General features: G+C 43.9%; 1 protein-coding gene across 4 annotated transcripts in view; it reads right to left on the bottom strand.

Annotated features, from left to right (window-relative positions):
* Positions 1 to 1316: 1316 nt before the first annotated feature.
* XYLT1 (xylosyltransferase 1) overlaps positions 1317 to 25431 on the bottom strand; it is a 170224-nt gene continuing 146109 nt past the window's right edge. For 2 of the 4 annotated variants that reach the window (XM_063414180.1, XM_063414183.1), the window contains 6 exons: positions 23707 to 23923; positions 21453 to 21629; positions 19266 to 19525; positions 15536 to 15731; positions 10283 to 10616; positions 1317 to 2674 (listed from right to left, as the gene is read on the bottom strand). In XM_063414180.1, the coding sequence (XP_063270250.1) occupies positions 2352 to 2674; positions 10283 to 10616; positions 15536 to 15731; positions 19266 to 19525; positions 21453 to 21629; positions 23707 to 23923 (1507 nt within the window). In that variant the 3' untranslated portion in view covers positions 1317 to 2351. Of the gene's footprint in view, positions 2675 to 10282; positions 10617 to 15535; positions 15732 to 19265; positions 19529 to 21452; positions 21630 to 23706; positions 23924 to 25431 lie in introns of all 4 variants that reach the window. The other 2 variants (XM_063414179.1, XM_063414181.1) reach the window with 1 other exon arrangement.

Here is a 25431-nt window from a genome sequence, read left to right as displayed (position 1 = left end):
TGACTACCTCAGGAGTCTTACTGAGAACAAGCACTGCCTGGGCTTGTTAATGAATTTTATTGTGTGCCCTAAATGTGACCTTCTTCATTTAATCTGCAGGGCTTGGACCGTGCAGTCTCCATTGCATCAGTGTGACTGAAGCCCTGGATTTCACAGTGAGGATTGGAGGCCCCCAGAAAATACCAACTTCACAAAGGAATGTTACATTAAAAACAAGCACTGTTAAAAACCCCTACTGAGTAAGTAATAACACTGTGATTCTATTACGTGAACCCTGGTTCCACACACGCGTGCCCCTAGAGCTGGTTGAAAAGCTGGAACATTATCTGGACTGGAATATTCCAATCAGCTTTCATTGCTACAAACTTTCCTAAAGCTACTGCTCGCCACGGACAAAATCAAGACAAAAAAAGAAAGGGAGGTGTGAGGGGAGGAAGGCCTTTTCTTAATAAAGGCAGCTTCAGTTAGTAAAATAACATAATCTTCAAGCTGCAAAAGCAGCACCTACTAATTAGTCATTGACTAAAACATAAATAATAAATACCTAAATTGTTCCTTCTATGCATCCATTTTTGTGCCAGATAAACGTTTCAATACTCTGCCTTAATGCCAGCACAGCTGACACCACAATTTCAAGTCCAAAGCAAACTGAAGTAGCTTTAAACCAATATGACAGAGATACTACAAGCCACGGGGATCTGTGTGTTACAGTCCTACTGCAAGTGTTGTTTAAAAGAGAATTCAACCTTCCTGTGAAATGTGATTATGGAATGATCTAAGGGTCTGTTTCCCTCCTGATGTGGACATTTAACTCTCAGCAGAAAGTTATCCATGCACACAGAAGGGTGAACAGATACCTTCCTTTATTACAGCAACAGGACTTCTTTCCTAATTAACCCAATGGCTTTTAATGGTCTTTTTTTGGTTCTGTTGCTAACTAGAGATTAAACAGCAACAACAACATAGTGCATGTTTTTGCTAATGTAAAATACGTTCGTTGGAGATGAATTTGTATATAAAACTTGTATTTTAAAAAGTTCTTGGAATGTAAATCAATTTTTCCCTATTGTAGAAAATGCAGGTTGAAATGATGCAAAACATGCCTATTTAAAACAGGATGCAGCCTGCTAGGAATTCTGAAGACAGGCAAGGATAGATTGTTGACAGAATAAAGTAAAAGCACAGAGAAACATGGCATTGTTCTCCTTCCCCTGGCTTTGGGCAACAACCCACATCCTGCCCAGCCTTCCAGATGCCCTGGCAAAGCCTGGAAGGATCCTTCTTTAGGAAGTGATGGAGATCTGAGATCTGAGATCTGAGATCTGAGGGAGGGAATTAGTGTTAAGACCTACTAGCCACCACCCAAATTAGGGAAGAAACCTGTTGTTGCAGATTTAGGTCCCAATTTTTCTATTTTACTGGTTTACAACTCCACTGCCTGAGAAAAAACTCAGCTCAGCTCATGAGCAAAGAGTGTGAGCAGACACATCACAACCCACCCCAGCCTACACATACACACCTGCTCTACTGGCAGCCTGTGAAAATACTCAGGTACTGGTGGCTTCCAAAAATGCCTGCAGATTTGAAAGGGCTGAAATTCAAAAAACTTCTTTGTTCTTTAATAAATAGTCTTAGTAAACTGACCCTGAACCCGACTGCGTGAGACATGAAAGACTACTATAGCAAAACACTGGTTTCATTTAGAGTTTATCACGAAATTAGTCTGAAGAAAAACTCTGAAAGTAACCTGAAAGTTTCTGCTTTTGCTTTTTTTCTCTAACTAGGATAACAGATATCATCTGTGTCCAGAATTACTTTGTGTTATTAAAAACTAGAGTGAGGCTGTACCAGAATTACTTCACATTCTCTGAGGTCATGTGGCCATACAGGCTCCAGCCTGCAGGAACCAACCTCCCCAGGAAGCAAAAGTAGAAGGGAACTTTGCTGTGATTTATTCATTGTAGCAAAATAACGAAAGCCTGTGAAACAGCAGAGGTATGGACAATTTTTTTTAAAACAATCCCTTTAGCAGCTGCTCCTTCACTGCCCTCTCCATGGCTCGGTGCTCCTGTTCCCCAGCCCAGGGGATGGTGGTGCAGTGGCACCTGGAATGGCCGGGTCCCCATGGGACAGCACAGGCTGCTCCCAACAGAGCCGACGGAGAGGGCAGTGCCAAAGGCCTTGTCACAACTTCAGAACTCTTGTTTTTGTTTTAAAATGAATTCTACTGCAATAAGTAACAAAAAAAATGTAACTTTCCCTTACGTTTCCGAGACCTGGTGTGAGATTCACAGAGAAGCGAGGTTCAATTCCCTTTTAACACCCCGCGCTGGGGCGGAGCGCGCCGGATGCTACCTGAGGCGGCCGTCGGGTTTGACGGGGCCCAGCTCGGACTTGGGGTCGGGGCTGAGGGAGCTCCAGGCGGTCTGGGCACAGCCCTGCAGGACTGGGCAGGCCGTGGCGCCCACGCTGCAGACATCCACGGCCGACCACACGCTGCTGACCAGGGAGTCCACCCAGGCGTCCAGGCGGGCGCCCACCAGCCCCGCGTTGCGCTTGGCCTGCTCGGCGCGCGCGGCGCTCACCGGGATGTTCAGCACGGGGTTCAGGCCCTGGAAGCTCTGCTCCATGTAGGCGTTCTTTGGAGGCCCGCTGTGAAACTTGATGGCTTCCTCTGGAAAGGCAGAAGGAAATCCTGAAGTTAGTGCATTTAAAAAGGCACCACTGAGGAGCTAATGGTACGGTAAACAAAGAGACCGAGGTTTAGGGGTGAGCTGTAGCCCATTCCCCACACATTGCATCCCAGGGGTTGTGCTCAGCTTTGGCACTCACTGTGCCCAGCACTACGGATTCTGCTCACTGTGATTCTCCTCCTGCAAGTGCTGCCTTAGCAGGCACAGCTCTGACCCTGAAAATAGAGTTAGCCTTATTAGCAACACGTCCAATCAGCATCCCCAGAGCTGCAGGACATCCAGGACTGGCTGCAACTCGAAATGAGGAAACAGTTCAAGGACACCTGGTGTAAGAAGTCTGCCAACCCCTGTCAGACATCCAAGTGCTATCATCGATTTGTCTAGGAGAAAGAGCCAAGATCTCAGCCTGTTTTATTGTGGGTTTTTTTTCTCCTAAGATGAACCTTGCCCTCCTGTGGAAAAGTCACAACATTTTTTAGCTCTATCTGCCTACAAAACCCAGCTGGTGCCATTTGTGGCACTAAAAGAACAACACGATGGTCTTGGAGAGACCAGACCCATAATGAAACACTTGTAGCCCCAACATAATTCCTGTAAGTGCTCCAGTCTCCTTGGGAAAGTACTCTCTCATGACAGTTATATTTTCAAGCTCCTGTGCTGAACAGTAGATCACAACAATTCCCTAATGCCACTTTGCATTGTGGTTGCTTTCCTTACCTTTCTATCTCAGCAAAATACAGTACAATACCCCAAATTTGCAGTATTGCAGTAAAAATCAGTATTAGGCTGTCACAATCCTTTCAGAGACCTAAACTGGACACTGTGGGTCAGGCTACCTCTGTCAAAGTCTGGCTGACTTCTGAGAGTCTGAGTGCACTGAGCTGCTGCTTATAAAATCAGGATGGGACGCTCCAAAAATGTTCACCGAGTGCCTGTTGGGAGCAAATTTCCAACCGTTTCTTTCCGCTCTCAGCTGCCTTCCCCAGCATCCTCACCCTGGCAGCACAGAGGATATGTTTAGCTCTGCCAACAGACACACTGTCTAGAGGAGAAAATGGGCCCATTCAGGCTGCTCCAGGCGAGGAAAGCCTCCGCGCTCCGCAAGCGTCACAGGCCAGGAATTACATATTCACAGCTACAATTCCTTCCACATGTCCCTGCTGCTTGCACTGCAGCCTGACACTGAGCCCTTTCTTCCATGCAGAGGACAGTCTCTCAGGTGCTGGAAATAAATCCATGTATTTATTTAGAGGGAAAAAGGGACATTTAATTGGAGCTTTGCTGTTACATTTGCAAGTCTTTAATGTCAAATACTGTGCAAGTCCATTATTCAAATCCCCAATTCAAGTGGTTCAGCACGTGCCCATCACTATGATACATAATTTAACTGTTCCTGCATTTATCTAAACCCCTCTTTTTATTTTAAATGGTAGATACCCACAATAACCTGTAGTCAAAATTAGTTCAATCTGTGCACATGTGTCAGGAATGTGCTCTGCCAGAGCACTGCAGTTTAAGAGACAGAACAAATACACATGATTAAATTTCCTCCTTTGGAAGCAATTAAATAGGGAAGACTGTTTGTCAACATATTAATTAAATAGAAACATTCTGAATAAAAATTCCCAAATAAATAAGAGCTGGCATTACTAGCAGGATCATCTGATCCAAACAGGCAATTCAGAGAGCTTGTTGAATCAAAGCCTGTTGCTCATGTGTTTGGTGCATGAAACAAGAGAGATCTTTATTCTGACAAGAAACAGGATGAAATGGAACTTGCTGTTCTCTCTGGCTCAGCCTCGTACATGTCCCAGGCCTCAGGACTTGGTGGATGATCAGGACTGGAAAGGATGAAACCTGCAGAAACTGCAGGACTCAGTGCTGGGCAAAGCAGCAGAGATTGTTAAGGGCTACCACTGCCCACAGTGAAAGCTGCTGCTCCAGTCCAGACCCACGGAGAACCCTGACCTGGTCCTGGTGGGTTCTGCCTGCCCCACAGCAGAGCAGCACCCCGAGTTAGGTGTCAGCACGTCCTAGAAAGGAGGAGCTGGATAACAGCAACCTGAGTGCAGAGTCCCATGTACCCATCAACAGGAAATGTTGGGGACTGGACCCAGAACCCTCCCCTGGAGCCTCCAAGTCTTTGTTAAATAGTTCATAGCAGAAAGCAGGGAGGATGCTGCTCATCTGAGCAATGGCAATGGGCTGTTCTTTGTAGTAAAGGAAAAATGACAGAGAATCATGACTCCATAATTTACTGAGCTGGTACAGAAGACAGACAGTGAGGCTCTCAAGCCGTGATATGCTGTAAAAAAAGGAGGCTGGTGCTCCTGGATGTGCTCTTGAAGCACTGACACTTCAGTCAAGTGCCATGAGGAAGAGCTCATGAAAAATAATGAAGAATGTAAGGCTTGCCAATAAATGTTTAGACATTTAAATCTGTATGGTTAGCACAAACACTCAAAATTAGATGAACTGCAGACATTAGACCAGACTTTTTTTCCTGGCCCTTTGACTTCAGGAGGATGTGTATCAATGCCAAATATATCCCTCTGACTTGAGACTATAACTTTTAAAAACTTGGGGTTTTTTGACCCCTATTTCTATTTGCTCTTCACTCACACATGAGGACACATTTCTCTATTGACTCTTCTTGGTCTAACTTCTTTGGGTTAAATACACAGCCTATAGCTAGCCACACAGGCTGGGATTTCAGCATTTTTGTGTGGGTTTGTTCATCATTTTGCAGAAAAAGCAAATTAGTTTAGACAGAGAGTGGGCTAAGGAATGAAAAATGTGGTTACCTTGGTATACATTAAGGTGCTAGACCTGTGGGTTTTTTAAAGCAACACAGAACGTACAGCTTTATTTCTTTACCTGAATTGTGTTAAAACCCTCTGGCAAAGAGGTAATTTTTTAGTGACATTTTGTTTGTTTTCTCTTGCAGCAAACAAGACAGTGCTGCATTTGCTCATTCTGGAGTTAATCGACTCCTTGTCAGCTGGATCTGAACTAAATTTCAAAGCAAATCCCTGTCTTCGGGGTTTTTCTCGGGATGATGATTCCAGGACATGTCTGCTCTTCTGCAGTCATGCGCCTGCCTGCTGCTATTACTGCGTTTATCACGAACGTGTCATGTTACCTCTGGTTCATTGAAAGAAATCACAGCAGCTCTGACACAAGTTGCCACCCACTTTATAATCCGTATAGATGCAATTAGAATTGATTGAGCCGCTGCAAACAACCAAGGGCAAAACAAAGGTTTCCCAGTATCTGCTAATTGAGATGATCTATAAATATGGATTAGGTCAAAAGGCTGTTGAGGTGCCTGAGTGCATCGCCCATGTCTGCTAATGCTGTCAGCCCCTGAAAGGGGTGGCTGTAGTTTGGGGGCACAGGGACCATGAACTGGTAGTTCAGGCTCCAGGGGAGCAGCAAAGATCAGCAGCCCCATGCCCAGGACATGCCACCAAGCTGGGAACAGAGTGGGAAAGGTCTCTCTTAAAGCAAAAAAGGAGGTTGCTCTTTCTCACTTCTCTCCTTGCTTGAAGGAGGAAGGGCTTTTAATGTATTCATTTATTTACAATCCAGTGTTTACTGTCATCTTGAGGTTTTGGGGCTTTTTTCTGCCCCAGGAGTGAACCTGCTACTGGCTCACAATGGATGACAACTCATTATCAGCACTCCAGCTGGGAGAGAGCTGGGGAAACTTTGCTGTGAATATAAAATCAAATTTTAAAAATGAAATTGCTTTGGCTTTTTCTCTTCCCCTCACTGTGACCCTGGGAGTTGATCACACTTGGCCTTTAAAGAGCAGGGAAGGGGGGAAAGTGGGATGATGGGGATGAGTAGAGAGACAACCTCTACTGAATTTGCTGTTTTCTTAGGGCTTGAAGTCTGCTGGCTAGCTTGGATTATGTGAGTCTGTGAGGTGCTGAGTGCTCTGAATGATACCTGTTGTTTGCTTCTGCCTCTGCTGTCCCTTCACAGGCAAGCTGGACTTCTGGCCTTGAGTCTCCAAGTATTCAAATTCTGGTTGCCTAAAGCTGCCAGCACAAGCCCCCCATTCCTGTGTGGTCTGCCAGTGATCTTACACGGTTCTGCTCCCTATTTTGTCTTCTCCACATCCCATTCCCTCTTTGTCTTGGCACAATCATTCCAAGAGCATCCTGCTGGTCCTTGGCAGCCCTCCTGTGTCCTTACAGCAAACATGGAGTATTTGGCTTTGACACACTCAACCAGATGGTGAGAACCTCAAACCTGTTGTTGAGAAGAATAAACTGGAATCTGTCTGTGCAGGAGGAAGAGGGAAGGAGACTGGTGGAGAAAGTGAACCTAATTTCTCCAAATGATTTATCACAAATGCACCTAATTTCCTTTTCTTTTCTTTTTTTACTTCCTCCAACCAGGCAAATACTTGCGGGCACTCCTGAGCCACAGTATCTGCTAAGGCAGAGCTGATCAGAGACACAACTCAAAGCAGAGAAAATAGACACAGATTTGGATGACTGGAGGGGGGAAAGGAGCAGGAAGGAAAAGTAACATTAGATTATAGACTCTCCACTGAAATAGCTTAGGGAGCCATATTTACAGTGGAGATACCCCAAACAACATCCTCAGTAATTCCATGTAAGATCTGATCTCTCAGATTCAGGTTTTGAAAAGGTCAATGAATCTGTGTTTTTAAAACAATTTGCATGCTATCGGTTGCTCATATTGGACACAGCATCAAAGTAAACACTCACTTTTGATTTCCCATTATGGTTTTAGTTTTCCTTGCATGCACAGAATTTAGGCCAAAATTAATAAATAGATGGAAATAGAAAAATGAATAAACGAGTGGCATATGCTGTTTTTATAAACTGCTAAACAGAACATCTTTGCTGGCAGCTGTCCCATGATTATGTTTTTATTTTGAATGCAATTATGAATTCTGAGAGTCATGATACAGGAATGAACGTGTTTTACTTTGATTATTCAAAAAAAGAGCCAGTGGCTCCCTTCATTATGCTGGGAAACCAAAACAACTTTTCCTTGTTGTGCTCTGGGCTGAAGTGATGTGCAGATAAGCAATGGTTTAGGAAATACAGGGATTGTTGTCCTGCCCGTGTTCTCAGGGTACGAGATGTCAGTGGCTGCTGCCAGTTTTGTGCAAATGCTTTTTGGAATGGCAAAAGCAAATTGCACACAAGATCATGGAGAGATTTTTATGTCTGTAACTTTGTGGACTCCACTTTCTACATCTGGAGTGGATGAGACAGAGGGGGCAGAACCATTATTGAGGAAATGACAAGCAAAGTGCTATGAAATGTAACAGTCCAGGGCAATCTTTCTGACCAGTTGTTATTTCATCAGGGCAGGGGAGGGCAGGGTGGGGGTTGGTGATGATGGTGAGGGAGGATGGTTGGAAAAAGGAAAATTTTAAATAAGTCCCTAATAAAACGTATTCCCCTATTCTGCTGAAAACTGCTGTCTAACCCTGATATATTTTAGTTTTATTTTCAATTTTAAGACAAGAAAATAACACTATTCCTTCATTTTAGAAGCTTTTTGGCAGCTTTTTGCATTATTTACAGTAACAGAAAGTGTTCTTTTAGAAGTGTTTTTAGAAGTTCTAATTCTTCTGTCATACTCTCAACATGCCTTTATTTGGCAGAGAAGAATGTATTTAAAGAATAAAGTGGTGACAAACTGACAAAAAGCTGGAAATCAAAGGTAAATGATGATTGCCTGCACAGAGCACAATAGTGTCACTGAGACAGAAAGCCTTAAGAAAACAAACAACAGGAATTTGCATTGTAGATACAATTCTAACCACAGTGCAGTGTCACTACCTGCCCCTGTAATTAACTTTCTTCTCTACCTCCATGCCTCAGTCATCTGCAGATTACACATCACATCATCAGTAACAAATCACTCCTGAGGCTTTCTTCCTAGACAATATTGTTCCCAAGCTTTATATTTCATTCCTGTAGTAGATTCTAGTTACCATATGAATAGGCTTTTTAACAAAAAATGTGAGCCCAGTGTTATCAGTGGGCAATACAGGGTAACTACACAATTTCAGTGGAATTATTCCTGATTCAGAGTTAGGACCAATGGGAGTTTTGCCTTTACACCACAAAATGTGGGCATAATTTTGAAGTCTGACACATGTTTACCTGTCCATGGGGCTCCCACATTGTAGGGAAAAGCAGCAAGGTTGCTGGCTACATGCCACTTTTTCCATCCAATTTATGCCTTAAATGTTAAATTACCAAACTACATGGAATTCATTAATTTCCAGCAGACAAGCTGGTAGCAGCATTCAGAAGCAGGCTGCCTCAAACTCTGAAAATGTATCCCTTCTACACACGGTGTCTGTTCACAATTTATCATTGCCTATTAGCTATTAACAGCAGTGGGTTGGAGGTGGTTTAGTTTCTGCTTAAGAAACGATGCCACCAAATGTTAGCAGCAGAAATCAGTGAGTTCACTCTTGTGCTGGAAATGTGTGGAATCAAGCTCCTGTTGAGTGAGATAAGGGCTGCATTAGCTCTCAGCAGTTGTCTGCTGGTGTTTGCATTACAGAAGCAGCACGTAGCACGATATGCTGGAAGGTAAATGCCTGACTCAGTTTATTTGCTGCCTTGTCAGGAAGAAGAACTTCTGAAAACTTAATAGGATCATTCACGTATCTAGGAAATTTAAGATGTCTAAAGTTATGAATATTAATATTGGGCAGATGGAAGCACTTCAGCACTTTAAGGAATGGTAAAGATATTCAGAGCAACAAGCTTGTTTTGATCCTACTGAATAAAAAACCAGGTGTGGCTGTAAAATGTTCCCTCTTCTCCCAGCACAGTGTCCTTCTCACAGCACAGACCCAAGCATTTGGGTGATGCCTGTGCCATGCAAGCCTGGGAGCCTGCAGAGCCCGGCAGCCCCAGAACAGCCTCTGTATTTGGGTGGCTCAAGGCTGCCGTGGCAAGGAAGAAAACAGCTTCTTTCTAAAACATGTCAGTGTGGGTCTGGTCCCAGGACTGTATTTGTAGATATTTCTGCAACACAGCTGCTTGGCAAGTACTGAGCAGGTTTTGGCAGGTATCAGGTGGAAGTGAATGCCTGGACCTGACAATATGTCAGGTGAGCTCTGGCCTAGGGTAATTTTGTCTAATCCAGCATTTTGTATATTAATGCTTTTATTGTTAAACACACAGGCTTTGTCAAGAAAACATTTTAAACACATGTAAGTCTCTAACAGGAAACATGAATGAAAAGCAGCATAGAAAGGTCAATTTTTCTTTCAATTTCTAAATGATGGCTTTTATGATAGCTGTTAGATTATTGAGAGTCTGAAGTTCTCTGGATTCTGAACTGTGAATAATTTAAAGACACAAAAAGCCTTTTGTTCAAAGGGGCTGTGTTTTACTGACTAGATACAGACACTTCCACTTGTCTTAGTGCAAAAGTTTCTTCTGATTTAGTATCTATAAAATCCCTTTCTTTAATCCTTTTCCAATACACTGCTACTTCATTTTAACAGCAGCATTTACAGTGAATACACACAAAATAACTATATTATTCTTGTAGCAAATAATAAAACTTACCTTGTTTGATAGGCTGTTGATTTGAGAAGGTGAGAGGAGTAACGAGGAATTTGGTTTCAGCTACCTGTACCCAGTGGTGCAGAATTTTTATTGTCCAGACACCAGGTCGCAGGGGCAGATTCAGAGGTGGTTTGTAGTGAGTAAACTCGGCACTGGATTCAATAAGAATATCGTATGTTGCTGCAATTACATTAATGGGATCCACCCAAATGACAGTCACGGTGACATTGGGGCCTTTCCCCCATTTCTGCATCCCAACTGGCTCATCTGTTGGCCCAAGGAGTCCTCCAAAATTCCGGAAAAGCCTTTCCTTGGCGTCCCACTCAGTGCCAATCTGGAATTAGAGAACACAGTGCTGGTAGCATCATCTCTGCAAGCACCTGAGACCCTTATGGCAAATAAGGGCCCTCAAGAGACACAAATCACGCTTCTCTCATCACATGAATTATACATACATATACAAGCAGCATGGCCTAAGATCATAACACATACACAAATTGTGAGGCAAGCAAGAAGGCTTGCTTTTTGCTCCCTTTTTGATTGATAAAAGGTTTTCTTTCTCTTAAGAGTGACACAACAGGTGATAGCAGAAGCAGAAGCAGTCGACAAGGGACCAAGCCTAGAGGATGGACACAGCCTATGCACAGAAAATAAGAAAGTGACCCATCAGCTCCTGGGTCATGAAAAAGTATTACACACTTGAGAGATGGACCACAGAAGAAACTTTGGCTGCTGACTTTAGGACAAGTCACATCAGGTCCTTTACTGCCATCCACCCATGAGATGCTGTCCCCTTGCACTCCCTTCCTGCCTCATGTGGGAATTTATTTCTTGTGAACTCTTATTCATAGTGACATTGTTGTTCATTTATTTACTAACAGTAAACCAGCTGATTCACAATCTAGTGTAAGTATTTAACTGACCTTTCTTTCTCCAAGCAGCTTTCATGTTCCAGTGCTCTTTATATGAATTTCAATGGTTCACCCATAAGCTGGGGATGACACAAACTTCCAAGCTGTAGCCACTAACACTTGTGCACAACTGCAAACAGCATCTCTGACCAGACAGCATGGCAATGGAAAAACTGGCTTTCTTAGGCCAAGGGGAAGACTTCAGTACCCCAGCACTAAAGCCAGCATGTGTTTATGAGGCTGAGCACTGTTGAACCTTTCCACCAATTGTCCTGTGACCGCAGGACTGAGGGCTGCACTGCTGCTTTTGGAGGCAGTTCTGCTATGAAACCCCTCAAAATCCTCCTGGTCTTCTTCTGCCCTAATCTCCAAACAGTCCAGATGACCACAGTGTTAATTTGTTCCCTCTATAGAAAGCCTCTGTGGGTGACCTCTGGAGACCCATGCACACACAGGCAGGATCCTCACTTTCAAAATACATGTGGATATTGCAGATTTTCCCCACACAGAGCTGTTCTTGTCCCTAGGCTTGACCTCACAAGGGCATGGTCAGAACCTGCTTTCCTTAAAGCATAAGAAATAATTGTAACTCATTTGCTTCAGAGATTTTTCTTCTAGATTTCATTTCACTTCATGAGAATAAGTGATTCCAATATAACGCCTAAATCCCCCCAAATCCTCAAAACATAATGATAACCTGATGCCTATTACCTGTACTGGAAACTGTCCAGTCTCCAGTGTCTCCTAAATAAATCCCTGTGGTTGGCAGACAAATTACAGGAGAACTGCAAGCAAAAAACCTACAAGGTCAGTAAAATAAAACCTTACCATCCTAAATCCATCTGTCATCATACAAATTCCTCCTACCGGGCTATGACACTACAGAGTATGAGACAAAACGAGCTTCCACTACTCTGCAATCAACACAGCATTTCTGGTATTTCAGAGGTATTTCAGCCAGCACACCAGCTAATCAAAGCAGACAGCAGAGCCCAGATATCAGACCCAAGCATTGAATGCCTCAAGGAGCTGTCAGTGTGTGCTCTCCTGACAAGGCTGACTGAATGTGTATGGAAATAAGCTGAGAAAGAAAATTTCCTGACCAGACCTTATTATCTACTCTGCCAACCTTCACTGAGGTGCAGCCATATCACACTTACCAGTGCTCAAGGGACCTGGAAATAATAAAGTCACAACATGTGAAACAAACCTACACCCTCCTGGGCAAAGAAAAGTCTGTAAGGAAGTTCTTTCCACCACATTCAGTATTTCTTACTGAAGAACTCATTGCAGGAAACTTACTCCATTCTCAAAAATTAAACATTCACTCCTGACATCCAACTATTTCCCCTCTCTAGTTTCTCATCCCTGAGAAAATAAATCAGAAAGTTGCAGTCCCCTTGCTCCAACCTCCAGGTGACACTGCTCCACGCCAGGCTGCACAAAGATGGTGAGATGTGTTCACATGCACAAAGGTTTGTCAGACTGCTCTGTGGAAGAGCTAAGGCTGCTTTTGGGGAGAAATTGTAACACAATTGTTGTCTGGTTGTTAAGCTTTGTGCAGGAGTAGTATTGGGCTCCCTAAAGCAACCCAAAAGTTACAGCCAAAGGGCAGGGGAAGGGGAGAGGGAAGGAGAGGCAGCCCCAGATCCCTGTGTGCACCAAGGCTCCACAGGCACCTCGGGGAGGGAAAGGCAGGGAGCTGTACACTCTGCTCATGGGATCTGCCCTTTATGTCTGATTTCCAGCTGGGGACATACTTTCCCATGCTGCACAGCTTGCAGTACCAGCTGCTTTTAGAAGCACAGTATTTTATAGAGAATTTTACTTAAAGCACTGCTTAGAGGTTTATAACCCTTGAACTTTACACTGCTGAGTTCCCAGTACTGAGATGTCTGATTTTACAGGGCAAGAGATACTACAGCCCTATAAGAAGTTTCACAGCTCTTTAAAACATTGAGAGTAGGCTTTCACTTTCAAACAGAATACACCAAGTATGGGATGGAATTAAGCAGTAATGAATATCTGATAAAATATGAAGGGATGTGGCACACAAACTGACATTTTCCACATCATTATATTAATCACCTTTATTTTGGGCTTCAAGAGCAAGCACTATGCATGGGGTGCACTGGAAATCTCTCACTGGCTCAAAACTTCTATTTCTATCTATGTTCAAACCCAGGATAAAATTTTCCCAAGACAAATTATACCCTGATTATGGGTTCGTGTCTCATTGCTCACCACAAACAGGACCATTAGGTTCACACAATGCACACTAATTGCCTGCCACCTAGTTTATTTTATTCTCTGTGATGAATCACAAGTCTTAACAAGACCAGAAACTTAGTATTCAACTGATAGACGGTGAGCTGAGACTTTGAGCTCTGTGCAGCAAATCACTGCCCTGCCCTCCACGGAGAACTGCCTGAACCCAGGCTGGCAGGACACACAGTGTGTGCATTGTGCACGAGCCAGTTTTAGGAGGTGTGGGAGTTCCATGCTTGGAAATCATCTCTCTTGGATTTCCTGTAAGTTTATTTTATTAGACTCGGCCTGCAGGAGCTGTGTGCCACCAAAATGCTGCCATTAACCCCCCCAGCAGCTGATGGCTCCCCACTTGTCCCTCCAGGCTTGGGGTGGAATCTGCTCCTCGGGAAGGGAAGCCTGAGGGGAGCAGAGGGCAGGGGCTGGAGAGATCCCATCATCTCTGCTGCAGTCTCAGTTGTGCACCAGGGTCACAAACACACTCGGGAGCACATTCAGTGCAGCAGATCTGTGTGCTCTTCCTGCTGGCCCCAGTGGTGCGGGCTGGGAGAGAGGAGAAAGTTCCCAGCTAAAATAGCCCCATTCAGTTTTACATTCCTGCCAGATCACGGGGTGAAAGTTGTTGAAGAACAAGCAGTTCTATGTCCCAATAAGCACAAATCTTAATTTTATATTCTGTGAACACTGATGCTTCCATCTTAGCTAAACTGCTAAGTTTGTTTTCCACATGCTGGACCCTGACAAAGCAGAGGCATTTTAATAAGCAGTAGCAGATCAGAGCTTTCCAGCCACACTGAAGCTGAAGAAGTTGATGCTGGATTTACAGCAGGGTAATTGAGAGAATTATTTGGCTCAGAAGCAGAGATCCCTGCAGGGCAAGGGAAGGCAGAAAGTAAAAATCCAAAACAATTTAAAAAATTAAATTATTTGCTTTGTATCTCCTGGTCTTTTAAAATATGAATCATCTATGAAAAGAGAGGACAATTAAAGAGGTTAGGTGAGGAAAATATAATGAAAATAACTAAGCAAAACTCTTTTTGTTGAGTTTCAAATAGAAGAAAACGTTTCCTTATGATCAAAAAAGCTCACCAGTGATTAAATTCCTAAAAGTACTAAATAAGCAGTAGAAATACCCCTACAAATCACAAGAACTGGAGCTTGTATGAACATTTATCACAGCATGAAATGGCAGGCCTAGCATCCGACACACTGACAAATGAAACACACTTTCCATCCATCTCTTTAATGGCACATTAGTGTCATGGATTTGCCATGCACACCAAAACACTGAATCCCACCTAGGCATTTCTTAATTGCCCAAGAAGATGGTAATTTATAGACTTAGCCATAATGACTGCAACACATTTCTTCAATCAATTTCATACCTTAATTGAAATTTGCGGCTTAACAAGAAAAATCATGAAATTAACTGCTCAGACAGTTGTCTCTTTAAAACAGAAAACAGATGTCAGGTCCTATTAGTGGTCAACTTTCCTGAAATACTTTAGGTAGATATTTTATTCTCTATGACAGACATTGGGACAAATTTCTAGAAAAATAACAGGATTTGTGGGAAATCTCAGCCACTGCTGTGATAATTTTCTCTTTCATGTTACAACATCAATATTCTGCTCACATGTGGTATCAGTACCTGACTACCCCTAATTTTATGAGGCTTTTTCAGTGTACTCTTGAGAGACACATTTAAACATGTCACCATTTGCATCTGGAATTGCAGAAAAATGGAATTTTCCCCAGGAGCCTTTCACAGCACTTGCAACAAACACGGTGGCAAAACTTTTAAGTTACTTTTAAATTACTGAGCCCCTTTGACAACAACACAAGTCTTCCATTTGTTTTTAAAATGGAAGGGCGTGAGGACACTCAGGTTAATGTAAGAAATGAGTGTTGACCACAGATCTGAACTGCCAATGGTATCTCCTTCTATGATGAGGATATACACTATGCTAGAAAGCCACCCTCACCTCAAATTTACATGGAAATACAGTTTCCAAAGGTTTAGTGTTCCCTCTCATGATGGCAGAGGTGGGCACAGGTGGCTACAAACACTCACCTCTGAGAACTGCAGCCTCCCAAAATCGCTCGGTGGACTTGCAATCTTGAAGACCTTCTTGGGCATCACCCAGGTTTCCAAAGTTTCCAGTTTACTGACAGCCAGATTGGTTGCGTGGTGCCTGATCAGGAAGCCTTGGAAACGGTCAGCAAGGAAGTAAAGGTGGATGGAAACTGGATGGCCCATGGGGTAGTACCTGTAAAACAGCACGTGCTCATCAGTTACAGCAGAGACACGAAATCTCCATGTACTTGGAGCTAGCAGCTTAAGAAGCATTCATTTCAACTAGAAAATCCACCACTGTACATTAAGAGATTTCAAATGTGTTCATGACTCATTATCAAATATTCTTAGCCTGTTCCAATTACCCCGAAATGTAAAAATATGTTACTAAGAATATGGGCTCATCAATTCCCTATCCACAGCTCGAAGCTCCTCAGGAAGTCCTTCTGTGTGCCAGAGAGCAAAGACTTGAGATTGCTTTTGCTCTGATTTTTTGACTCAATAATAATAATAATAAACACCTTGAAAAAGGGTCAAACAAATGGGCAAAACCAGTCATTGAGAGATCTGGAAGCCTTCAGTTGCAGCTGAGATTTAAAGACATTGTAGTCACAGCTTCAAATAATTAAAATGTATGGCTGATTGTCTGCTATGGCCTCAGGAACATCTGTAACGATGTTTGGGTACATATGGATGCATAAATAATTAAAAATATGTTATTTGTAGCTCAGAAATCAAATATTTTGCTGCTTTACAGCACTGACATTAACTGCAAAACAAGTTAAGCCAACCAGCATCACACTTTCCCAGTAAGTCAGCTAACTTAGGCTTGTTACCACAGTTAAAGGATGAGCACTATGGATGAGCACCAAAGAGAACTTTCCATTGCAAGAGGCCAGCAACACCCAGAAGGAACTCTCTAGAGCTGGAGAAGAAGACAGGGTACCAACAGAGCCAGCACTGATGGACTGAGCAAAAACACAGAGAAGCTACACAGCCAATGCCTGCAACAATCTGACTTCTGTTCTGAGTACTAAGACCTCCTGTTTTCTATGTGTGCAGCAGTAAATATTTACAGTATCCTCGAAATAGTCTGAGTAAATTGCCTCTTGGCAGTGGAGAGGAAAAATGGCTAGAGATGGAGGAAATGAATGCAATCTCAATCACACATTAATGCTGCTCCTAGGGAAGATGCTGGCACTCAATCTCCCCTGGTACCTGAGCAGTCTGCAGAGGGCATAGCTTTCTGAGGCTGTGGGCTGTCCCTCTTTGGGAAAGGGTTTTAAACATCTCCTGGGCTGCTGGGGGGGGCAGCATGGGCCTGACTCCCAGGGGGATCCCAGGCAGAGCTGCTTTTCTCACAGCCCGAGCTGGGGGCTGCAGGATCAGCCAGCCTGGGGCTGTGCTCAGCCCCACTGCAAAGGGAACACTGTCCAGGTGCTCAGCCCAAATCCACCCATCCATTACTGCATTAGAGACATGCAAATCCACGGGAGGGAAAGGGGAAATAGGTGCAAACACCCAGAAGGACAGCGCAGTATCAAAAGAGAAGAGATGTGAATCATAAACCTGAAGATCATCCATCTTTCTCTGATCTGAACTGGATGCTGACTCACAGTGTCTTGAGGGGGCTCAGATAGGTATGGAAACGAAACTTCTGCTCCGTATCACTGTTTGCAATTCCTCCCTGCACTGTTTCATGAGGCTCCAGCCTGCTGTAGAGCAGCTGTGCTCTATCCTGGAGACAGCTGCAGTCTGGTGTTCCTATCTATAATCTGAGCAAGCTTGAAAAGCACCCTGAGTTCTCTGCAATGGAAAGCTGCTCAGAAACAAAAGTGATATTTGATATAAATCAGCATCAGAACACTGGCAAAAGGAGTGAGAACAAAAGTAATTTTCAAATTATTTCAGTACTGGTATAGTCCCCATCCTCTTTGCTGGCTTCACTCTGCAGGACAAATGACCCAGGACTTCCTTAGGTCCACCTTTATTTCATATAAGGAAGGCTACTAGTGATTATTTCTATCTAATTGTTATTGATCTTTTATTGCTTTGCACCGGTAACCTTCACTGACAAAACTCTAATAGGAATCTGGAGCACTTATTGCCACATCTTTCTAAATGGGACATTGCTCAGCACTTCCATGACTAATTTAGGAAGGTCAAGGCACATTTGGTTCTCTCTTGAGAACACAAGAGGGGCAACGTCCATCCATCAAAGCACATGGAGTGTTTGCTGACTTAAGCTCTATGTGTTTTCTATCAGTATAAAAAAGGGCAGGCTCCAGAATTACATTCTGAAGAAGGAATTAAGAGATGGTAAAGTAAGACTTTAGAAGATGAACCCTCTCTGCTTTGGATCTCAACATCTACCATGAAGAGAGCCTTTTCTGTGCAAGTCTAACTTCAGGAATTCTTCCTTCAAATCCCTTTTAGACTGAACTCTTCTTATCCAGGCTTAAAGGTGAAAAAGGAATGTAGAATATAAGGGGAATTTCCTTTTAAAGAATAAGGACTTTTATTTGAGATAAATCTATCTATCTGTATATAGACATATAAATACCTATATATATTTTATGTATTTGATGCTAATAGATCTTACCAGTTGCAGCATTTTGGCACAGAGAGCTGCACCAAGCAGGCAAACTGAGCCAAGCAAGCTCCCTGTACTCCTTGTGTGCTCCCATGGGAACAAACAAGCAAGGACCATTAACCTGCCTGTGTTCAGATTTGTTCTGAAATCCTGTCCTCTGCTTCTGGTAAGCATAATAGAGGTGAACACGACCTTTGCTGCAATCACACGGAGGGTTTAGGAGCCGAGGCTATAATACACTTGCTGAAATTAATCAAGGGAAACGCAGCAGTGGGGGTAGCACTGCCCAACTGGATCCTGTCACTCTTCATCAGGCTGGAGAGGAGCTCCTTAAGAGTGCACCAAACAGGTCACATAATGTCAACCCGGAATAACCAACGCTTTATTACGGACATAAATACTCCTGGAAATAAGCTCTGTGCTCCCGCAGCCGCCTGGCCCCGCTGGGCTCCCGGCAGCACAGCCCAGCAGCAGGAGCCTCCTGTGACAAAGAAGAAAACAGCTTCTTTCTAAAATATGTCAGTGTAGGTCTGGTCCCAGGACTGTATTTGTAGATATTTCTCTAACACAGCTGCTTGGCAAGTACTGAGCAGGTTTTGGCAGGTATCAGGTGGAAGTGAATGCCTGGACCTGACAATATGTCAGGTGAGCTCTGGCCTAGGGTAATTTTGTCTAATCCAGCATTTTGTATATTAATGCTTTTACTGTTAAACACACAGGCTTTGTCAGGAAAACAGTTCAAACACCGTGGCTGGCGGTGTCCCTGTGTTGCAGTTGATCCTGACGATAAGAGAGGGACTCAGGAGACATTTTCTGGGTTGTGAGCAGATCAGAGCAGGAGGTAGGAACTCCTCAAGTTTATTTACAAAGTAACTTATATACATCTCCTATAATGTCCATATATTGGAGGATTAAATCCCCACCTTCTAATTCTACTGGTCAAACTAACTGTCCATCACCTTTCTCCTCTCAACTAGAAATATGTAAACAACGAGAGACAGTTAGCAAAACATGGCCAGTGTTTACATTAACAGGCGTGAGAGAAGCTGCACATTCTCTTTCAGTATGAGCACTTGACATACAGGAAAAAACCTCATGGCAACATCCCTGGGAGGGCAGGAGGGCGGCACTGACCGGCAGCTGTTGTCTCCAGCGGCGTGGAAGGAGCTCTCGGCGCGGCGCAGGCCCAGGCGCGAGAAGGAGTGGAACATGGTGAGGGCCACGTCGCTGAGCGCGCCCAGCCCGTCGGGCTCCTCGAACACGTTCTCCCAGTAGGAGCGCAGCCCCGGCGTGCCTGACGGGTAGTTCCCGTACAGGTAATAGTCCAGCTGCCCAATGATCTCCTGGTTCACCACGGCCTCGAACTTGCGGGCGAAGAAGGTTGGCCTGGCAGTCTGCTGTTGGGACAGGACAGGAAAAGACACTGAGTTCCCATTGTCGGACACGGCACTTCGTCTTAAGCAACGGGTTGGAGCTGAGAACGTGAGGACGTGAACTGTTTCTCTCCATGGGCAAAGGTGACTTAAAAGGTCACCTTTGGGACCATTCATCGTTAGGAGTGATGTTAGGATCCAGCTAAAAACTACATAATTATTCAATGAAAATGCCTTCAGACCAACAGCCACCCTTGCTGCCTTGCTCAGGAAGGGTCTCCAGGTGCAGGAGGGGTGGGGAATGCTTCCCAAACCCCCATGTTAGCCTGGAGGTAGTGCAGCACTGCAGTTATTCAGGGAGAAATGTTATGCAGGGGGCGAGAAGAGGCAGAACAACATTTTCTGTGCATGGATTTGCTGCTAGGAGGTGGTAAGAGGTCTCTGGGAGAGGTGCCATTTGTGGCTGAGGTTTCTCCATCTCTGAGTGATCTTGCCCAGATTTTTTCTCTGCGCTTGACACAATCTTGGGCAGGTAACTGCTGTATATGCTACTCAACTACCATTAGCTTTCCAAAAGTCTTTGTTTTGCCTTGTTCATATTTGAGCATGGGTCCTGAGGTGCCAAGGAGTTTGAGTGTCCCAGATGGTTGGAAAATTCTTTTGAGGATGCTCAGTTCTGCTCTGAGACAGTGCATGCTGTGGGCTTTGTGATCTTGGCTCGCTTTGTGCCTCTGTGGGAACAGCAAGCCCCAGCCTTCTGCTGCCATGTGCTCATGTGAGGGGCTCTCTCACCACAAAGTGTCAGAAGCTGCCTTTACATCTATTCTAATTTTGAACTTTCCTTTCCAGCTTAATCTATCTGATTGTTTTCTGAAACATCCTTGTGGGTTCACAGCCTGGAGCAGATCAGGCTCTGCAGTCTGGCAGGAGGTTTTTAAGACCTGCCATTTATTCTGTGCTGGAGAATTCCCTGGGACTTGTGTTTGGGGCAGCTCAATCTCTTTTAGATAACATCTCATTTGCTCTTTTTGTGAGTGCCTGTGTCACTGACTTCAAGCGTGCCTGGTAGGCAGCACATTACAGTAAAGAAAAGATCTCTGTTTCAGAGCAGTCATCATTTCTGTGCTGTAGGGTAACACATTCCCCATCCCACACAAAGCCTGAACAAACATGCTTTATGCAGGGAACCCCGAGGAGCTGGAGGGATGGAATTGCAAATCTGGTGACCTTGAAACAAGCGGCTGTTCATTCTCAATAGAAGATACACAGGCCGGATACAGCTGGAGACTGAGTGCACCCTGGAGCACAGGGCTCCCTCTCATGCCTGCCTTGAGGAAACTATCATAAAGGAACTGATTAAACCTTTTAAGACAGTCCTGCCAAACCTGGGTGATCAAAACCTCATGACGAAGGCTCCCAAAACCACGAGATAAACTTTAATATGATCGTGCTGATGAATATAATAATGAAAACGGATTTGCCTTGTGCTATGTAAGTCTCTAGCACGCACACCAGTCAACTTAAAAGCTTTTCTTAAAGATGATAAACATTGCTTAACACTGAAGGCCACGAGTTTTGTGAAATTATGAAAGTACCTGAGCTGGAACATTGGAAAAAGCCTTTTGCACTAAACTCATAGGAGTTACCAAGTAATAGTGGTACAGCCAGAGATGTGTCAAGCTTCCCTCCTTTCTAGCACAGCAGATTACCAATGTCAAGGAGTCCAAAGAGTTGCTTTGTGATCTTACCATGCAGTGGTATGTCTCCAGGGCCAAAACATAGGAGAACTTATCTTTCATTCTCCTCAAGTTAACATCAGAGCTTCCTCACATCTCTTTCTCCACCTGCCTGATGGAGTCAAAGCTTCCCTTCCCTCTCCCTGTTGTATTCAGCCAGCTCTCCACACCTAGCACGGAGGGAAGAGCCCCTCTGCAGGCGTGTTCAGTACCTGGAAGCGGTGGAAGTCAGCTGGTTTGAAGTCATTGGGGGAGCAGCCACACCAGTCCACGATGTGCTTGTACTGGCACTTGCAGCCGAGCTTCCTGTTCCAGTTGGTGATGCGCAAGTTGTTGTCCACCATGGAGTCGCAGAACGGGCTGTTCTCCAGCACGGTGTGGAAGAAGGACTGCAACAAACACAGCACAGCACCACCTTTAGCTCCTCAAACCTCCATTTTCTCCTTCACTTCAGCTCATGGGCCCAAATCTAATGCAGGTGACCTATTTTTGTTTGAAATGACAGAATTAACGAGCTCTATTGTTCTGCCACATATTCCATAGAGCATGGAAAAATCACAACACTCTACAGACTCAACCAAACTGTAAGAGCAAACAGATGAGGTCCTGCTCCAATAACCTGGCCCAGATTAATTGCACTTCTACAATGACCAGCTTGGGCACTGGGAGTGCAAAGGACTCCAGGAAAGACATCAGTGCCAGCAATCATTTTATTTTTATTTCAGCTGTATGAGAAATTCTAAGAAATGCCCATTATTTCCCTTCTCTAAGTTACTCCCTGGTCTAATAGATTTAGGACTCTTTTTCTGAACGATGTGCTAATGGCATATTTCAAGTTGTTTCCCAAAACAATTGTCAAAACTACACCATCACCCTGGTTACTCTGATAAAAATACAGTCTCAGACAGCTCTTCTGTGGGTGTCTATCTCCAGCACTCTGAAATGCATTGCTAGTTGAATGGCTTTGTTCTGAAACACACAGTTCACCCTAGGCACCAGAAGGACATTCTGCCTCCTGCATTTACTTATGATTTCCTGTCTGAAATCATAAGTCTGTATTTGCTGACTCATGGCAGCATGGCATTCCTATTGGGCAATCCTAATTATATCATCATAATATCAGCTATTACATAAACACATCTGCAATGGGGACTGATATAGCAGGTTAACAGGTCAGTGAAGGCAAGGCCATTTTACAAAACCAGCTATGTATCCTGAAAAGAAAACCTTGTAGAAAAAAGCGATGGAATATCATCAATTTTAGCCCTGCAAGAGACCATTTTTGGAGCAGTGACTTCTCTTTAAAATCAGCAATAGTAAGATCTATAAATAACCAGCATAACATTAGCATGGCTGGCCCCCAAATAATCCCCCTACCCTTTTTAATGTTAAATGACAGCCCAGTGAATATGGATTTTATGCTTGAACTGTTTGGTTAAACCCATAAAGGCATCCATTCTCATTCAAGCGAGAGGGGAAAAAAAACCCTACCCAATTACCCATTGCCCTGTGTCCTTTATAGCAATACAGGAATTTCTCTAGATAATGGATGAAAAGGTTATCAGAGAAGAGAGAAAAGGTGATTTTTAACAGAAACAGGATTAAAAGACGATTATGCAACATATGAGTGGAATAATAAAGCTCTATCAAAAGGTAACAATTGCTGTGCTCCACCACAGCTAACGAGCCTAGATTTGCAAGGTCAGTGTCATCCATTCCTCAAAAGGTTCAGGAGCCATGTATGGGTTTAGAGGCAGGCATCAGCTCTTACCTGGGCTGGCTGACTGCTGCAGCCTGTGGAGCAGCACCTGGCAGGCCAGGGGAGCAGTGTACCTGCTGGGGCAGGTGTAGCACAGGCTGCCAGCTCTGTGCTCTCCCTGCAGATCCAGGGATCCTCCCTGCACATTCCTGACACATTGCTGCACGCCAGGCAAAACCCCACACTGCTGTGCACTCCCCTTCTGCATCACTTGCAGCCAGAGCGGCTCCTGAGTGATCTAAATGATTTGTGACTGTGCCTTCTAGCTGAGTTTTGAACAGAACAATAAACCTTTGTTTGCAGGGTTTATATTTTTAAAGAAAAGCGCTGGATAATAGCAAGGAAAGCTACTTATGAAGACAATTCGCCATCTCTAATATCCTTCAAAAGCTTTGTGCAGGAACAATTTACAAGCAAAGGGCAGCTGGATTTTTGGTTGTTCAGTTGCAGATTAATAGGCTTAGAAGCATAAAACAAAGGCGCTCTTTGCAAAAAAGTCCCACAAACAAACAAAGCAATAAACAACTGCAAAAGCTGTTCTAACTCTAAAGGGCTTACTCATCACAGAAGTAAAATTTTCATTACCCACTGAGGATGCCCCAAAGCCCACTGCCACCAGGTGAAAGCCCCTCTGATTTTGGTCAGAACTTTGGGACGAGCACAAACATCACAGATTTGAACACAGAGGATTCTCTGCGCTCTCGTACCTCAGCAGGAAGCAGCGTGTAGGAGTAAAACCTCTTCATCTTCGTCACCAGATCATCGTTGGAGAAGGTGACATACTCCACAAACTTCCTGTTCAGCAGGAACCAGTCGGAGCCCCCGTCCACGGTGATTCCCTCCGGGATCTTGCGGTCCCCCAGGCGCCACATGTGCGTGTCACACTCCAGGAAGAGCCGGTCCAGCCCCTGCTTCCTGATAAACCTGAGGAATACCACAGGAACCGTTCAATGCTAATTTCTATTTGCTGTCATCGGGGGCTTTAGAAATAAAAAGCTACTTTCTCTAACAAAAAAGGATCAAAAGGTAGCTTGTTTATGTTTCTGTTCTGCTCATAAATGATGTAGAGAGGTTTAATAAATGATTTATCAGTTATATGTTCTGTTACAGAGGCAAAGATCAACAGATTGCTTTCAAACATCATTAACACCTTCTGCTGTTCCTAAGGCTGTGCAGGTGACAGAGCTGTAGGGCAGGGAAGTCCATAATGTTCATTAACTCTGAACAAACCACTGCAAAAGAACTGCAACATGAACAGGAACTAAACACAATCTTCTCTCTCTAAATAAATTCAGTTTTTAAAAAAACAGGAAAATGTACATAAAGGTAAAATGACCAATTTTCTCCTATGCTGTTATTTCATTAATTTTTCTATAGGGATATAGCCAATTAGGAAGAAATAGCATTGTTTGGTCTTTGCTGTAGAATGAGCAAGTTTGCTCCATTTCAAGTCTCTGGGGAACAATGTTTTGTTATTGCTGAACCATAAATTAGAGGAGCAACTGCAGAACTGCAGAGTTATGGAAATGAATTATTTGAGACCAATATAAGAGAAGAAAAGCTGGGCAATCAATCTGTGTCTGAAAACTCTTTGGACTGGACGCCCACTCACGTTCTGAGACTGTCTGATCCAGATTTCTGTTTGTTATTCCTTTTGGGAATGATTTCCCTGGAGGAGAAGCAGGGCAGTGAGTTAGCACCGAGTGGGGCTGAGCACCATCCCACACTTCTGAGCAGTGACAAATGCTCAGTGACCACACACTACAGCAACCCACAGCCCCAGAGCTCTGTGGGTGCAGGACCTGCAGGATGACAACAGCTGTGGCACCTGCAGAGAGGGGTTTTCCTTTCCTGAAGCACACACAGCCGTGCCAGCGTGTTTCAGATCACCAAGTCAAGAGGGCACTTTAGTGGTGCTCAGACACAGGGTACTGAAGGAAAGGGAGAAGAATAAAAGTTAAGGAACAACAGACACCAGAGCCTTCTGGAGTCCTGCATCTGGAAACATGAGCATGAACCCTGTAGGCCAACTCCCTGGTTCAAGTTCTGTTCTATACCAATCAAAGAACTGAGATGCAATTATGAAATGGTGCATATTAATTTTCCAAAGGACCGTAAATGACTTCAGGGTCTATGTCCTACTGATAGCTATGTTTCTTTTCACAGTATGAGAAGAGCTCCTCTGTTAACACAACAGTGCTGAAAACACGTAAATGAGAGTCGAGAAATTTTTCTTTCCATGAACAAGTTTCTAATTTCATGTTCCATTATGAAGGATAATAGAAAAGTCTTGCAATTTTAATGCAGTGCTCTGGAATGTAATCTTCAAATTCAATATTTATGCAGTTATCTCCAAATCAAATATTAATGTGCCTGAAAGTTTGGTCATTTATTTATTTCTCTTCAAAACTAAATGCTCATTAGAGTTAATT

Source organism: Prinia subflava, chromosome 17 (genome assembly GCF_021018805.1).
Source record: "Prinia subflava isolate CZ2003 ecotype Zambia chromosome 17, Cam_Psub_1.2, whole genome shotgun sequence".
Lineage (NCBI taxonomy): Eukaryota > Metazoa > Chordata > Aves > Passeriformes > Cisticolidae > Prinia > Prinia subflava.
This window is presented reverse-complemented; position numbering and strand designations above follow the sequence as displayed.